General features: G+C 45.2%; 1 protein-coding gene across 1 annotated transcript in view; it reads right to left on the bottom strand.

The window, feature by feature from the left end:
* Positions 1-17,780, bottom strand: part of LOC124553427 — a 101,498-nt gene that overhangs the window by 65,955 nt on the left and 17,763 nt on the right. Inside the window, exon 3 of the mRNA XM_047127289.1 lies at positions 6,595-6,744. Coding sequence (XP_046983245.1) covers positions 6,595-6,744 — 150 coding nt within the window. The remainder of the gene's footprint in view (positions 1-6,594; positions 6,745-17,780) is intronic.

The raw sequence follows: 17,780 nt of genomic DNA, 5'->3' as shown, positions 1-17,780 counted from the left end.
CGATTAAAGCCTGCTGCAGGCATAAAACGTCATCCGAAATTTTACTGAATGCTTTCACAGATAATTATTTTGAACAATTAGTTAATGAGCCCACTCGAAGAGTGAATTGTTTCGAAAGCATACTTGACCTGTTAGCAACAAATCCTGCACAAATAGTATCATGTCGAAACAGGGATTAGCGACCACAAGGTAGTTGCTGCTAGGCTGAATACCGTAACACCTACAACCATCAAAGAGAAACGCAAAGTATACCTATTTAAAAAAGCTGATAAAAAAGCTCTTAACGTCTTTTGAAGAGGCAGTCTCCAGTCCTTCCCATCTGATCATGTAAGCGTAGAAAAGATGTGGAATGATATCAAACATAGTATCGACGGTAACTGAGAGATATATAACACATAAATTAATAAGTGATAGTACTGATCCCCCATGGTACACAAAACGGGTCAGATCGCTGTTGCAGAGGCAACGAAAAAAGCGTACCAAATTTAAAAGAACGCAAAATCCCCAAGACTGGTAAAGTTTTACAGAAGTTCGAAATATAGCGCGTACTTCAATGCGAGATGCTTTTAATAACTTCCACAACGGAACTCTGTCTCTGAATCTGGCAGAAAACCCGAAAGATTTTAGTCATACATAAAGCACACCAGTGGAAAGACGCAACCAGTACCTTCACTGCGCTATAAAAACGGTGTATACACTGATGACTGTGCCACTAAAGCAGAGTTTCCGAAACTCCTTCACCAAAGAGGACGAAGTAAATATTCCTGAATTCCAATCAAGAACAACTGCCGAGATGACAGACATAGAAGTAGATATCCTCGGTGTAACGAAGCAGCTTAACTCAGTTAAAAAAGGCAAGGCCTCCAGGCCAGATCGTATACCAGTCAGGTTCCTTTCAGAGTAAGCTGATACAATAGCCCCATATTTAGCTCATAGAAAGATCCGCACCTAAAGACTGGAAAATTGGTCAAGTAGCACCAATACCCAAAAAGGGAAATAGGAGTAATCAGCTCAATACAGGCCCTTATCACTAAAGTCGTTTTGAAGTTGGATTTCGGAACATATACTGTATTAGAACATTACGAATTACCTCGAAGAAAACGATTTATTGACACACAGTCAGCACGGCTTCAGAAAATATCGTTCTTGTGAAACACAACTGGATTCGTGATTTCCTGTCAGAAAGGTCAGTTAGTAGTAACAGACGGAAAGTAATAGAGTAAAACAGAAGTAATATCTGGCGTTCCCCAAGTAAGTATTACAGGCCCTCTACTGTTCCTGATCTATATTAATGAGATAGGAGGCAATCTGAGTAGCCGCCTTAGTGTGTTTGCAGATGATGCTGTCATTTCCCGGCTTGTAAAGTCGTCAGATGGACAAAACGAACTGCAAAATTAAGTAGATATGATATCTGTGTGGTGCGAAAAGTGGCAGTTGACCCTGAATAAAGAAAAGTGTGGAGCTATTCACACGAGTAATAAAAGAAATCGGCTTAATTTCGATTACGCGATAAGTCACACAAATCTGAAGGCTGTAAATTCAACTAAATACTTAGGGATTACAATTGCAAAGAAGCTAAATTGGAACAATCACATAGATAATATTGTGGGTAGAGCAAACCAAAGACGGCGATTCATTGGCAGAACACTTAGAAGGTGCGACAGGTCTACTACAGAGACTGCTTACACGACGCTTGTCCGCCCTATTCTGGAGTATTGCTGTGCGGTGTGGGATCAGCATCAGGTGGGACTGACGGATGACAGGGAAAAAGTACAAAGAAGGGCAGCTCGTTTTGTATTATCACGAAATAGGGGAGATAGTACCGCAGACATGATACATGAATTGGAGTGACAATCATTAAAACAAAGGCGTTCTTCGTTGGGACGGGATATTCTCCTGAAATTTCAATCAACAGTTCCCTCCGTCGATTGCGGAAACATTCTGTTGTCACCCACCTACATAGGGAGAAATGATCATCAGTATAAGGTAAGAGAAAACAGGGCTCGCACAGAAGAATTTAAGTGCTCATTTTTCTCGCGCACCGTTCGAGAATGGGACGGTAGAGAGGCAGCTTGAAGGTGGTTGACTGAACCCTCTGCCCGGCACGTTATTGTGAATAGCAGAGTAATCACGTAGATGTAGATCTACCTCTTCCGAGCTCAGTAATTTTACTGTCCAAGTATCAGAACCCGTCAGCTACTTCTAGTGACTCATTTCCTAATTTAATTACACCTTTACATTTCACAGTTCAGACTGATTTGTTCACTTAATAACCTAAGGACAGGTAACTTTGTTTTCTACGATTTAATATCGTTGAGATATAAGACCATTTGAAAGAAAAGAAAATGAATTAACTTAACGGTACTCCGTGTTTGACAGAACATGACAGGAAAATCGTACTGCAAACACTTTCTTGGTGTTTATTTAATCACAATCCGGCTCTCAGTTTGTAGGTCAGCGTCACGTCGACACTTGACCATGAGTTAAGGAGCTGAAAACCAGTTTGACATTAAGTGAATAACAGCTGCCGAACATCAGGAAGGTGTTCCCTTTATGATTTTAAAGCAAAGTTATGTCCGAATGAGGAACTAAGACTCGAGATTTATAAATATTCGGTGAAAAGTTGTCGTAGCCTCACTCATATACGAATGTCACTAGCAGTAAGAATAAACTTACGCTAACAAACTCTGGGCTCTTGTCCTGGCGCTCCAGTGGGAACAGAGCGGCGGCCGCGTCATCTTCTGCCAGTGGCGTCGTGGGAGGGGCATGGAGGAGTGTGCGACCGCCACACCGCTCTCCAGCGCACTGTCGACTTTCAGAACCTGGAGCCGGTCTTTCGGACGCAATCAGCTCGTGAAATGACATCACGAGGCTGAGGGCACCCCATTCCAGTCCTCCGAGGTAAAATACTTCGCAGTACTTGGAACCGAACACAGACCCCTTCTATACCAGGTCTACAAACTGAGCATTGATCTGCTTTGGTCTTTGTAGAAAGAAACTAACCTGTTGATAACTTTTCTGAGTGAAATTAAAAACAAAGTGGGCAATCACTTCTTGATTTCCAACACGATGCTCACTATTAGCCACAATAGGTGTACTCAAAAATTTTGCAAGCCTCATACAATTTGCAAAACGTGACATAAACCCACCAGACAAAATGTTATTCACCACCTTAACTGAGCACACGTGTCGCTTTGGAGTGCTACAGATGTTGCAGGACTGGTACCATGCAGTCACGTGACCCCCGCCACTGACGTCAGCCACAACACTGAGGTGGTAATCGTGGTGTGCAGGTCGCTTGTGACAGATCAGTAGATTAAGACGGGTCGACGTGTAGATCTTACGGAATGGCAGAAGTGATCTATCACTTTTGAACAAGCACATGAACAGACCATGAATGAAGTTACCCAAGGTACTGGATTCAACGCTCACTGTGCATGTGTCTGGAGGGAACGATGTGCCAGTCATAGCGACAAAAGTCAGCGTAACAATACTGTTCTTAAAGAGACTCTAACCGCCGGGACTGAGAACGACTGTCACTCTGAGTGAATGTTGAGTCGTTTCACACCTTACACCAACTGCTGCTGTCAGTGAATGTGAGACATGTGATGTGTCATCTTACTACACACGTTCTATTCACAGTGATTAAGTTTGCAAATTAAAATAATGGTTAAGAGTAGGAAGCAGAGGAACCCTACACTATATGATCAAAAGTATTCGGACGCCTGGCTGAAAATGGCATACAAGTTTCCTGGCGCCCTCCACCAGTAATGCTGGAATTCAATATGGTGTTGCCCCAACCTTAGCCTTGATGACGGCTTCCACTCTCGCAGGTATGCGATCAATCAGGTGCTGGATGGTTTCTTTGGGAATGGCAGCCCATTCTTCACCGAGTGCTGCACTGAGGAGAGGTATCGATATCGGTCGGTGAGGCCTGGCACATCCCATAGATGTTCCATAGGATTCAGGTCAGGACTCTGTGCAGGCCAGTCCATTACGGGGATGTTATTGTCGTTTAAGCACTCCGCCACAGGCAGTGCATTATGAACAGAAGCTCGATCGTGTTGAAAGATGCAGTAGCCATCACCGAATTGCTTTTCAACAGTGGGAAGCGAGAAGGTGCTTAAAACATCAATGTAGGCCTGTGTTGTGATAGTACCACGCCAAACAGCAAGCGGTCCATGAAAAACACGACCACACCATAACACCAACGCCTCCGAAATTTACTGTTCGCACTACACACGCTAGCAGATGACGTTCACCGGGCATTCACCATCCCACACACTGCCATCGGATCGCCACATTGTGTACCGTGGTTTGTCTCCCTCACTGTTCAACTGCTCAATGTTTACGCTCCTTACACCAAGAGAGGCGTCGTTTGGCATTTACTGGTGTGATGTGTGGCTTATGAGCAGTCTCTCGACCATGAAATCCTCCTGTCAAACTGACATAGTACTTGCAGTGGATCCTGATGCAGTTCGGAATTCCTGTGTGATGGTCTGGATAGGTGTCTGCCTATTACACATTACGATCCTCTTCAACTGTCAGCAGTCTCTGTCAGTCAGAAGAAGAGGTCGGCCTGTACGCTTTCGTGCTGTACGTGCCCCTTCACATTCCCACTTCACTATCAAATTGTAAACAGTGGTCCTAGAGATGTAAAGGAGTGTGGAAATCTCGCGTACAGACATATGACACAAGTGATACCCAACGACCTGACCACGTTCCAAATCCCTGAGTTCGGCAGAGCGCTCCATTCTTCTCTCTCACGCTGTCTAATTACTACTGAGTTTGCTGATATGGGGTACCTGGCAGTAGGTGGCAGCATAATGCACCTAACATGAAAAACGTTTGTTTTTCGGGGTGTCCGGATACATTTGATCACATAGTGTATGTAGATGGATGTAAACCTTTATTAAAGAGAGGTTAGCGAAAACTACATCATGATCCAAACCTGGAATCAAGAGGGATTAGAATTTTGTTTCTAACTGCCTAATTTCCAGAATATGACAGCTACAAGAAATCATTGAAGCTCGGGAGGAAGACAGTGCCCACAAAAATTCCAATTCATCGTGGCAGTAGTTTGGCTTGTCGTGTCAGGAGAAAAAATACTGTGTAGTTTGCAGAGACAGATACCCCCTGAGGTGCTAACAGGTGAAACAATCACAGGCAGTGTAGAACTGAAAGGAAAATTAGTCCCTCCCACGTTGTCAGCGTTGGGAGGTATAAAAAATTATTTAATAGATGGTCAGGAGAGTGTTTCAGTGGGGCCATCGAATTGGGCCATTATAGTATGAAAAGCATTATTTGTCCTACAGTGGACTGTCTGACGTCACTGCAGCCAAAAAATGTGAGCAGAGAGGATGGCAACCAGTGAGAACGCGCCAGGTGTTGGAAGAAACTGGACAGGCGAATAATTGGTGCTTCACCTCTATGGCATGACAAGCTTTTCTTGGTCATTCCCAGTTAACAAACTGCCATGAAATACAGTTTCATAGCAAGTGAGTCTGTTTGACATTGATGAAGTATATTTTGTTTTGTGACAATCTACACAGACTTAAAAGATGATACATAATGAGCAAAGCTAACGCAGTGCAATACACCATCACCCCAACTCTAAATGGTAAGTGGGACGATGTAGGGTGCCAAGCTGTCGACTGGTTGAATGTTGTTACTATATCATCGTGCGTGGCCTCTTGATCATGATGACAGGCTTAAATCAGTTTGTGTCATGTTATTACTTGCCAGCAGATCCAAAATCATGTCGACTTTGTGGACTTAAGTCAGATTCGGTGGGCCACTCAGTACAGAAGTATTGTTACAGGGTAGAACTGTAAACTCATCTACACACATATGACTACCACTGTGTCTGATGAGAGAAGCAATCCGTGAGTGCTGGTGGTAAGTAGGAGGGTGGGGAAGGAGGAAGGATAGCATGGAAGCGGTGGGGGAGGGTGCTGTGTTGCTTGTGGGAATACGCAGGAATATGATGGGGACATGACAAAAAACAAGCTGTCAGTCCGCATGACAAACTGTGACCAGGAGGCAGCTGGACACCCAGTTGCTGATTACGCTGCCCACTACATTGGACCTCAGTTCAGTGACTGCTTCACAGCCTGGGCCATCTGGATCCTGACTAACAGCACCAGCTTTTTCTGAATTGAGCAGGTGGGAACTCTCCTGCAATTATCTTACCTTCCCATAAGCCCCCTAGCTGAGACCTTGCTATTCCTTTCGCTCCACACTCCTATCCCATTCCTGCTTCCACTCCAGTTCTACACAGCCTTCTATTTCATCAATGCCTTCGCTACTCTTTTTCCTCACATCTCCCTTTGCCATTCCTGCTCAACTGGTAACTTTAAGGGAAGTTGAGCTCCGTATGACTAAGCTGAAGAAACTCCAGAGGTCATTATCAAGTTGTCACAAGGTGTTATCTTGATATCTCCTAGATGACCAATGTTTCGTCCCGTCTACTGACTAACTAATATTAGTCTCGGAAAATAGAGGTAGTAAAGGTAACTTAGAGAACAAATATGAGAACTGGAGAAGAGGATTACATGTACGACTATGGGTTGGTTCTTTCAGTGGCGTACGTACCCTTGTACAGAGCAAGAGCGAATGCAGTCGGCAGCGACGCTGCGGATGAGGCCCCTGGTGAGCTCCCTGGAGCTGTCCTCCGTGAGGTGGCGAACCTCCGCGAGGGCGCGGCCGCACTCCTCGTCCTCCGCGGCCGGCGGCTCGTGGCCTCTGCGCGGCACCAGCCGTGTGGCGGCCGGCACCGCGACGGACGGCGCCTCCAGGTTCTCGCACGTTTCGAACAGATAATAATTTCCTGCGAAACGATTTCCAGTACCCATTAGGCTGGCACACTGACTGATCAGACAGGTTCTTCTTGATTACTACTGTCTAGACGGTCACTAGCAGCCATTGAAATTGCAACACAAAAAAATCGACTCCACCGAGACCGAACGTCGCCAGGTTGAACTGGTCGCTCTCATATATCTCCGGCACCTTGTGTTATCGTACACAGTAAATGGCTGGCAAGTTTGACAAAAATCATTAAATTTCTGACATCTTAAGACCTGTGAATGATCTGCAGACCTCTCACCTTCGAGATCTCCATCATTCTGTCTTCAGCAAAATATTAAGTTCCTGGCAGACGAAAATCGTGTGCCGGACGGAGACTCGAACTCGGGACCTTTGAATTCGCGGGCAAGTCCTCGATTGGTAGAGCACTTGCCCACGAAAGCCAAAGGTCCCGAGTTCGAGTCCCAGTCGGGCACACCGATTTTATCTGCAAGGAAGTTTCAGGTCCAGAGTTCGAGTCTCAGTCAGGCACACAGTTTTAATCTGCCAGGAAGTTTCATATCAGAGCACGCTTGACTGCAGAGTGAAAATCTCATTCTATGTTTCCCATGCTGTCCCAACGTACATCGATACAGAGAGTGTTGGGCTGTTACCTCCAGCACGTTCTGCAGACCTCTCACCCATTGAAAGCACCTTGTCACGTGTTGCTAAGAAACGGGCACGTCAAAACTCACCAGCCATTGAGCTCTGGTACAGAGTTGAAGAGGGGTAGAATGTAACTATACCTGTCATCTAAGCTTTAGTTCGACTCAACGTCCAGTCAGATCACAGCCAGTGTTGATGGCACAACTGGAGGCTCTGTGTGCTACAGCTTGTATAGTCATCAGTCAGCTAACAACGTAATCATAGTATCTGCCCGTATTCAGAAAACACACAGAAAGTACAATTTAGTTATTTTCTGTACCTTCTGCTGTTACGAATCTAGTAGCCAAATGTGGGCTTCTACATCCATAATTTAGCGACGACTTTGATGTACAGCAAACCAGCTGCTTGGAATTTCCTGAAGGAATGATACTGCGAGCCGGACTGGGACTCTAACTCGGGAACTTTACTTTTTGCTCTCCGGACTGAACCACCCAAGCACGACTCACGACCCCTCCTCACAGCTTTACCTCCGCCAGTACTTCATAGAAGTTTTCCTGTGAAACGTACTGGATTAGCACTCCTCCTTCATCCAGTTTTCCGATTTTGCACATTTTCTGCAGTTTTTGAGGTGTGACATGAATTACACGTCTTTTTTAAACAAAAATCTTGTTCAATACCGCAGCATTTTCAAGAACAATCTCAAATTTCATCATTCGTTAAAACACTTCAGCGTCGATTCTAATGATACGTTCAGTACCATACCTTTTATCTCCGACACATAACGCTTCTGCTTAGTGAAGCATTATACACTTAAGCGCCAAAGAAACTGGTATAGGTATGCGCAGATATGCAGAGATATGTAAACAGGCAGAATACGGCGCTGTGGTCGGCAAGGCCTATATAAACAAAAAATGTTTCGCGCAGTTGTTAGATCGGTTATTGCTGCTACAGTGTCAGTTAATCAAGACGAGTTTGAATGTGCCGTTACAGTTGGTGCGCGAGCAATGGGACACAGCATCTCCGAGATACCGATGAAGTGGGGATTTTTCCGTACGACCATTTCACGAGTGTACCGTGAATATCTGGAATCTGGTAAAAGTCAAATCTCCGACACCGCTGCGAACGGAAAAAGATCCTGGAAGAACGGGACCAACGACGACTTAAGAGAATAGTTCAACGTGGCAAAAGCCCCACCCTTCTGCAAATTGCTGCAGATTTCAATTCTGGGCCATCAACAAGTGTCAGTGTGCGTATCATTCAACGAAACGTCATCGATATGGGCATTCGGAGCAGAGTGCTTATTCGTGTGCCCTCGTGACTGCACAATACAAATCTTGACGCCTCGGCTGGTCCTGTCAAAACCTACACTGGACTGTTGACGTCTGGAAACATGTTGCCTGGTCGGACGAGCCTCATTTCAAATTGTATCGACCGCATGGACATTTGAGGGTGTGGAGACAACCTCATGAATCCACGGACCTTTGCTTGTCAGTAGGGGACTGTTCAAGGTATTGGAGAATCTGTAACGTGGGGCGTGTGCAATTGGAGTGATTTGTGACCCCTGATACGTCTAGATACGACTCTGGCAGGTGACATGTACATAAGCATCCTGTCAGATCACACGCACCCATTCGTGTCCATTGTGCATTCCGACGGCCTTGGGCAATTCCAGCAGGACAATGCGACACCCCACACGTCCATAATTTTACAGAGTGGCTCCAGGAACACTTCTGAGTTAAAAGACTCCCGTTAGCCACCAGACTCCGCAGACATGAACATTATTGAGCATATCTGGGATGCCCTGCAACGTGCTGTTCAGAAGAGATCTTCACGCCGTAGTACTCTTTCGGATTTATGGACAGCCCTGCAGGATTCATGGTGTAAGTTCCCTTCAGCACTACTTCAGACATTAGCCGACTCCATACGACGTCATGTTGCGGCACTTCTGTGTGCTCGCGTGGGCCCTACACGATATTAGGTGGGTGTACCAGTTTCTTTGGCTCTTCAGTGTAAAAGAAATGAAATGTTGTGGTTGGCATTGTTGTGCATAGGGAACTGTTGGCGGTGTATTATATGTTCATTTTCGTAACATCTTTTTGTAATCTACATTGTTGTACGTGTGGCTAGCTATCATTTTGGGAGAGAGAACCTATATCCATGTTGAAACAGTAACGAAAGAACTGATCAGTGAAATTCCTAGAAGTAGCGCTGCAAAGCGATGAGCAATGGAGCGAGCTCGTACGGACGGTAACAGGTAGTAAGGCGAATGGTCGACTTCGGTTACAGGGAAGTGCAGCTCATCTGCAAAGGAGGCCGCGTATAGAAGAATTGTGCGGTCCATTCTTGAGTACTGGTCGCGTGTGTGGTACGCCCGCCAAGTCGAACTGTAGGAAGATGTCGAGGCAAATCAGAGGAATGCTCCTGGACTTGTTACCGGTAGGTTCGATAGACACGCGAGTGTTACTAAGATACTTGGTGACGTCAAATGGGAATTCACGGAGGGAAGACGATGTTCTGTTCGCGAAAACCTGCTGATAAAATTCACAAGTGGAATGGAACTGACTAGTAGTCGCGGGCTGAACCCTCCTGCATTCACCATGCGGTGACCTAGCCAGTATCTATGTAGATGTAGATGGAATGCTTGTTACAGGCTACATTCCCTTGTACTACACACGAAGGGTTCCTCAATGCTTTGCGTATTGTACACGGGAAGAATGAAATACGTAGGTGGCTCTAGTTTAATCTCTGATTCCAAACTTTTTCACTGGATCGTCACCCTATACAGGCTATCGAGTAATAGCTGAGACTAGTTTGGCCTTAACAGCGTTCCCCTGATGCTCTTATGCGACTCAGAGAAGCCTGTGTCCATTCGAATTGCTCTCTTCGTTGTTGTTGTTGTGTTCTTCAGTCCGAAGACTGGTTCGATGCAGCTCTCCATGCTATTCTATCCTGTGCAAACCTCTTCATGTCCGAGTAACTACCGCAACCTACATCCCTCTGCATCTGCTTACTGTATTCATCTGTTGGTCTCCCTCTACAGTTTTTACACCACACGATACATGATCCACTCATCTAATCTTGAGCATTCTTCTGTAGCACCCCATTTCAAAAGCTTCTATTCCTTTCTTGTCTAAACTATTTACCAGCCATTTTTCACTTGCATACATGGCTACACTCTATACAAATACTTTCAGAAAGGACTTCCTGACATTTAAGTCTATACTCGATGTTAACAAATTTCTCTTCTTCAGAAACGCTTTTCTTGCCATAGCCAGGCTGCATTTCATATCCTCCCTACTTCGACCATCATACTTTGCTTCCCAAACAGCAAAACTTATTTCTAGTTTCGTATACAAGTGCCTCATTTCCTAATATAATTCCCTCAGCACCATCTGATTTAATTCGACTACATTCCATTATCGTCGTGCGGTAGCGTTCTCGCTTCCCACGCCCGGGTTCCCGGGTTCGATTCCCGGCAGGGTCAGGGATTTTCTCTGCCTCGTGATGACTGGGTGTTGTGTGATGTCCTTAGGTTAGTTAGGTTTAAGTAGTTCTAGGTTCTAGGGGACTGATGACCATAGATGTTAAGTCCCATAGTGCTCAGAGCCATTTGAACCATTATCGTCGTTTTCCTTTTGTTGATGTTCATCTTAAAACCTCCTTTGCTCTCTTCGCCTACCTTCGGAATCCTCACTTAATCCTTTTTCGTATGCATCCCATACATTTCAACAGTAAGCAGGGCTGGGTTGCACGACCGTTTTGTAAGGAAGCTCCCTTATAGACTAATTAGTTATGTTGTAATGAGTAACGGAGCAGTATACGGACTTCACAGTTCGGCCCTCGGCGCATGGATATGGTGAATCACTTCTTTGTAATCTCCTCCTAGCATTTTCTCCAATGCAGTTTTAAAATTGGTAATTAGGTGATTGTATTCACGCAACATTCTCTTTTTTCCACGCCTCGCATGTATCCCTACAGGCTGCTTCATTGGTCCCATTCCCCACTATGTCTGTCTGTAGGGACTGATGGTGATGGTTAAGTGGAGGACGCAAAGAGGCAATTACGGTAAATTTCACCTTGAATCGTAAGAGTAGGTGAAAACCTGGCATTTTTACCTCCGTACCCGTAGCAAATGATGTCGTCTCAAAGCATGCATTGCATTTCCCAATTATATTTTAACAACACATTGATTCATTACATTCCGTCAAAAATGCAGTTTTTAGGGGTTCCTCCGGCTTTCCTAGGAATTTGAGAGCTCGTCTCCAGAGCAAATCAGACCAACCATTTCTTCCTACGATTTCAACGCGTTACGATGTTTACATTTTTGATGTATCCTCCCTAAGATGACCAATCGATGATTAACGTAGTCAGTTAAATGATTCATAATTAAATGCAGCTCACTAAATGCTTCCCACATTTTACATGTAAAAGTACATAGTCTCTCTGTTTCTTATTTGCATTCAAATAACGCCGTCGCTCAGAGTGTTCAAGCGTCTCGAAAGCTGCAAGACACCTCTGACACTCAGTGTCTAAAATGCAGCGTGTCAGTGACTGGTCTGTCTCTGCAGCTGTTACGGCCGCATGACGTTCTGCATGTAAGGTACGGCGGCTCTGAGACTGCTTTGAGGCTTGATGAATTCGAGAAACTTTCGCAGACAGAGCTATCTTAGAAAATACTCTAAATCACACTCACGTTTACGAAGCGTAGCATGAAATAACCGATAATCAGTGCGCATCTGGCAGCACGCGAACCTAATATACTCCAAAACTCTGCTTACAAAAACAGGACCTTAATGTTCTCGTACCTGAGGTTATGTTAATGATAAAAAGGTAGGGCCCAGTGTTGTGGACGGACCTTGGGCTAGAGGCCATTTGCATACCCAGCAGAAGGATCCTCTCAGTGCCACTATCCTACAGTACAGGATCAAAGTACGAATAGTACACACTTCATCTTGCTTAGGCAAATGGAGCAAATCGGTTGGTTCTTTTTGCATTTGACGTGGTCTATAATGTGTTAGGGCAACGGCCTTGCCGCAGTGGATACACCAGTTCCCGTCACATCACCGATGTTAAGCACCGTCCGGCGTGGCCGGCACTTGGATGGGTGACCATCCGGGCCGCCATGCGCTGTTGCCATTTGTCGGGGTGCACTCGGCCTCGTGATGCCAATTGAGGAGCTACTCGACTGAATATTAGCGGTTCCGGTCAAAGAAAACCATCGTAACGACCGGGAGAGCGGTGTGCTGACCACACGCCCCTCGTATCCGCATCCTCAGTGAGGATGACACGGCGGTCGGATGGTAGCGATGGGGCACTTGTGGCCTGCTGACGGAGTGCTTATAATGTGTTTGATGAAACGGATGGAGGCACCGTTAGTTTATATGCGGTTCCTTGGAAAACCATACAAAAAAGGCTTTTTACTATATTTTCGACTGCACCGGCTGACCAGAACCCAGCCGAGGATTCCAAGACAGCGATTCACAGCAAATATCCCAAAGATCCCGGTCTCGAACAAACTTGAAAATTGTTTTCATAACTTTTTACATTCCGAGATACAGAGAGGTTAAAAGATATCCTACTTGTACGCGCAAAATACGCACCTTTAATCCGGTTTGAGACGAAATCATGATACATAAAGTGACGTAACAAGAAGAAATATGCTGTAAGGTGTCTCCGTTATCATCTGGGTACTTCATGTTGTAAAACTAAAATCCATTTGCTCCTAAAAATCAGGTCTGAAGGCGAAACTCAGTTTTGTGTTATTTCAGTTTCACATACTCTATGTGGACAAAAGTATCCGGACACCTGGTTGAAAATGACTCACAGGTTCGTCGCGCCCTCCATCGGTAATGCTGGAATTCAATATGGTATCGGCCCACCCTTAGCCTTGATGTAGCTTCCAGTCTCGCAGGCATACGTTTAATCAGGGGCCTTTGGGAATGGCAGCCCATTCTTCACGGAGTGCTGCGCTGAGGAGAGGTATTGATGTCGGTGAGGCCTGCCACGAAGTCGGCGTTCCAAAACATCCCAAAGGTGTTCTATAGGATTCACGTCAGGACTCTGTGCAGACCAGTCTATTACAGAGATGCCATTCTCGTGTAATCACTCCGCCACAGGCAGTGCATTATGAACAATGCTCGATCGTGTTAAAAGATGCAATCGCCATTCCCGAATTACATTTCAACAGTGGGAAGCAAGAAGGTGCTTAAAACATCAATGTAGTCCTGTGTTGTGACAGTGCCACCCAAAACAACAAGGGGTGCAAGCTCCCTCCATGAAAAACACGACCACACCACAACACCACCGCCTCCGAATTTTACTACCGGCACTACACACGCTGGCAGGTGACATTCACCGGGCATTCGCCATTCCCACACTCTGCCATCGGATCGCCATATTGTGTACTGTCATTCGTCACTAAACACAACGTTTTTCCGCTGTTTAGTCGTCCAGTGTTTACGCTCCTTACACCAATCCAAGGATCGTTTGACATTTACCGGCATCATGAGTGGCTTATGAGCAGCCTCTCGACCATGAAATCCTCCCGCCTAACTCTCGTAGTACTTGCAGTGGATCCTGATGCAGTTTGGAGTCCCTGTGTAAGGGTCTGGATAGATGTCTGCCTATTATACGTTACGACCCTCTTCAACTGTCAGCGGTCTCTGTCAGTCAACAGACGAGTTCGGCCTGTACGATTTTGTGCTGTACGTATCCCTTCACGTTTCCACTTCACTAGCACATCGGAAACAGTAGACCTAGGGACGTTAAGAGTGTGGAAATCTCGCGTACAGATTCATGACACAAGTGACCCCAATCACCTGACCACGTTCGAAGTCCGTGAGTCCCCCATAGGGCCCCATTCTGCTCTCTCACGATGTCTAATGACTACTGAGGTCGCTGATATGGAGTACCTGGTGGTAGATGGCAGCACAATGCACCTAATATAAAAAATGTATGGTTTCCGGGTGTCTCGATACGTTTGATCACATAGTGTAAGTGAAGTATCTATATTTTATTGGCCAATAACTTTATTTTCATATAAGTTACATGCCCTGTTGCAGCAGGGAAAGGAAAGAAAACAACTGAGAAATGTTCGTATCGGACAGAAAAAATGCGATTATGTCCCTGTTTAACTGAAAGACCCTTGACTGAATACTGAGTGCTATCTGCCCCACTCTACATTCCTCAGCACCTCTAAAGATTTTGCTGAGAGAGAAGAAGAGAGTGGCAGTGGCGAAGAGACAGAAAAGTAATAAATACTGAAGGATGGGAAGGATGGTAAAAAGTGGTTGTGCTATAGAAAATGCAAACGGGACGGTGGCAGTGTGGGGGGAACAGAGAAGCTCAGTGCCAGTGGAGCATAGTTGAGAGTGACAGAACAGTTCTTTGAAACGAGTGAAGGAAACAGTCCCAGGGTGATAAGGTGTGGCCAGGGGGGGAGGGGGGAGTGGAGGAGAGCCAGCGATATTAAGAGACAGAGTGAATGATGTGTATGACAATGACAAAGAAGAAGAGACACATGCAGTGGGGAGGAAGAAATAGTATATTAGCGATAAGAAAGAGCAAGAGGGAGACAGAGACAGTGACAGAAGGGTGTAGTAGTAGGACAGAATGAAGGGGAGTGTGGCTGTGAGACAGGAGAGAATGACAAAGACACACAAAGTTATAATAGCGATGATGGGCTGAATGGGTGGGTGAGGAAGGACATCTGGAAGTGGATGAGTATTAGCCGGTCACAGGGGTGGACTACTGGATGTGAGCGAGTTACAGGTAGTGGAACTTGTTGAAGAACGAATATGTTCGCATGCCTATATTTTTGAGTAAAATTTTACAGGTGCAGAAGAAAGTGGCTGCTAACCCACTTTTGATTGAGAGCCTTTTAAGGAAATGATTTTTTTGTGGTCCGGTAGGAGCGATTTTTCCACTGCTATGTTTCTTATAGCTTTCCCAGCGTAATAGCCGGCCGGTGTGGCCGAGCGGCTCTAGGCGTTTGAGTCTGGAACCGCGCAACCTCTACGGTCGCGGGTTCGAATCCTGCCTCGGGCATGGATGTGTGTGATGTCCTTAGGTTAGTTAGGTTTAAGTATTTCTACGTCTAGGGGACTGATGACCTCAGATGTTAAGTCCCATAGTGCTCAGAGCCATTTGAACCGGTGTAACAGTTTTAACCACGGTTCTCGGGCTTACCTTAGCATTTTATCATTGCATCTCCACAATATTACGCCGTAAAAATCGTATGGCCTCACCAGGTGGTGTAGCAGTTATTTTTAAAACTGCAGAAACCGCACGCACGAGCAGACCTCGGTTTTGCACTGTAACGGTTTAATCTATAAACACTTGTAGTCGTCGACATCTGCTGGGGTGTCGTCTACGGGATAGTCACGTATACCATGTTTAAAAATGTGCATAATACTTATAAAGATAATACAACTACGCAGCTTAAAAAAGATGGAAAGGATGTTCTACAAATAGATAATATTGAAAACATTTTAGAAACTAAAAAAAAGATAGTGTTAGAGAAACAAAGAAACATTTGGTGCTGAACAGTTATGCAATTTAACAGGATTTTTTTTTTCTTCCCTGAGTTTACCACGTTTTCCTTCGAAGTCCAAGATATCTCCATACCAGATTTTATCCAAATTGGTTCAGCGATTTAGTCATGACAATGTAACACACAGATTTACTTTCACATTTGTAATATATGTATGGGTTTTACGTTCCCTGTACTGTACCAGTTAACCGTTGTCCACCACCGCCTTGGCATACGACTGAGCACATGTGATCATTCCGATATGTTTACAAGTTGTAACACCCAGGTATTTCTACGAGATGAGTGATTCCTATGTGTGAAGTGCACGATTTTATACTTCTGAACGTTTAATGCAAGTTGCCATTCTTTGTGCCAGTTTGAAGTCGTATCGATTTTCAACATATGGTTAGACGTTTGTGCCGGTTCTTTCGGGTAGCACTTCATTATAGATAACTGCGTCATGTGAGGTTATTATCAATATTTTCCACTGCGTAATCAACACTCAGTACGAACATAAATTTCACAAAGTACACTATAACACAAAGAAGAAACGACGCACCACGAAGAAATTATCCGAATCGGTAGATGTGGTGGACAGATATAAATAAACTAGTGATGACAAGTGAAGAAAAAAAATTAATAGTTTTTTCCAGAGAAAGAGCTTCACAAACTGAGCAAGTCAGTAACGTGCTGTACACCTCTGGTCCTCATGCCGGCAGATATTCGGCTTAGCATTGACTGACGGAGTTGTTGGATGACCTGCTGAGGGACATCGTGCGAAATTCTGCTCAGCTGGCAAATTAGATCGCCAAAGGCTCGAGACGGTGGGAGGGCTCTTTCCACAATGCTCCTTACGTTCTTTATTGGGGAGAGATCCGGCGACATTGCTGCCCAAGGTGGAGTTTGGCAAGCAGGAATACGAGCAGCAGAAATCCTCGCCGTCTGCGGGAGAGCATTATCTTCCTGAAATATAAGCCCAGGATGGTCTGCCATGAAAGGCGACAAAAGTGGGCGTAGAAAATCGTCGACGTACTACTGTGCAGTAAAGGCGGTGCAGATGCCTACCAAAGAGTTCCTGCTACGAAGAGAAAAGAAACGTCACCCCAGACCACTCCTGGGTGCCGCGCCACGCGGCGGGCGACATTCTGGTTGGTGTCCCGCCATTGCGCGGGACGTCTGTAGACACGTCTTTGGTCTGAGAGCTCAGTGACTGGAGTAGAATCGTCTTCACTGATGAATTCTGCTTCGAACTGAGCCCCGATGGCCAGTGGAGAGGTGTCTGGAGGCGCCCCAGACAGTGGTAAGATAAGCCAAACAGCTGCTTGCATAAGGCCAGAGGTTGATCAACGTTTTACAGACTTGCTCAACTTGTGAAGTTATTTTTTTTTCAATAAATCATCCGATTTTTCTTAAACTACAATTACATGTTTGTCGGTCCATCTACATCACATCTACCGATTTCCGTCCCATTCACATAATTCTTGGTGCGTCGTATTTATTTTGTAGTGTAGTTCGCTATGATTACCTCTGCATCTGTCGAATTCGTCTCAGTCCTAGCTGCGTTATTGCAGCCTGAATGAAACCCCATCACGGTACTCTTTTTAATATATTTTGGTTTGATGACTACTCAAATATATTTTAAGATAAGTAAATACGCTACCTGATATCCTGGGTCATAGCCTTTGAGTTGACACATATATAAAGATTTAGTCTGTTCATGCACGTCCCACATATTTCAGATTCTTTGCTGGTTGACGTAAAGAAATTCACTGCATAAACAGTATGATCTTTAGGGAACATT

This window comes from Schistocerca americana, chromosome 11, assembly GCF_021461395.2.
Source record: "Schistocerca americana isolate TAMUIC-IGC-003095 chromosome 11, iqSchAmer2.1, whole genome shotgun sequence".
In the NCBI taxonomy this organism is placed as follows: Eukaryota; Metazoa; Arthropoda; class Insecta; order Orthoptera; family Acrididae; genus Schistocerca; species Schistocerca americana.
This window is presented reverse-complemented; position numbering and strand designations above follow the sequence as displayed.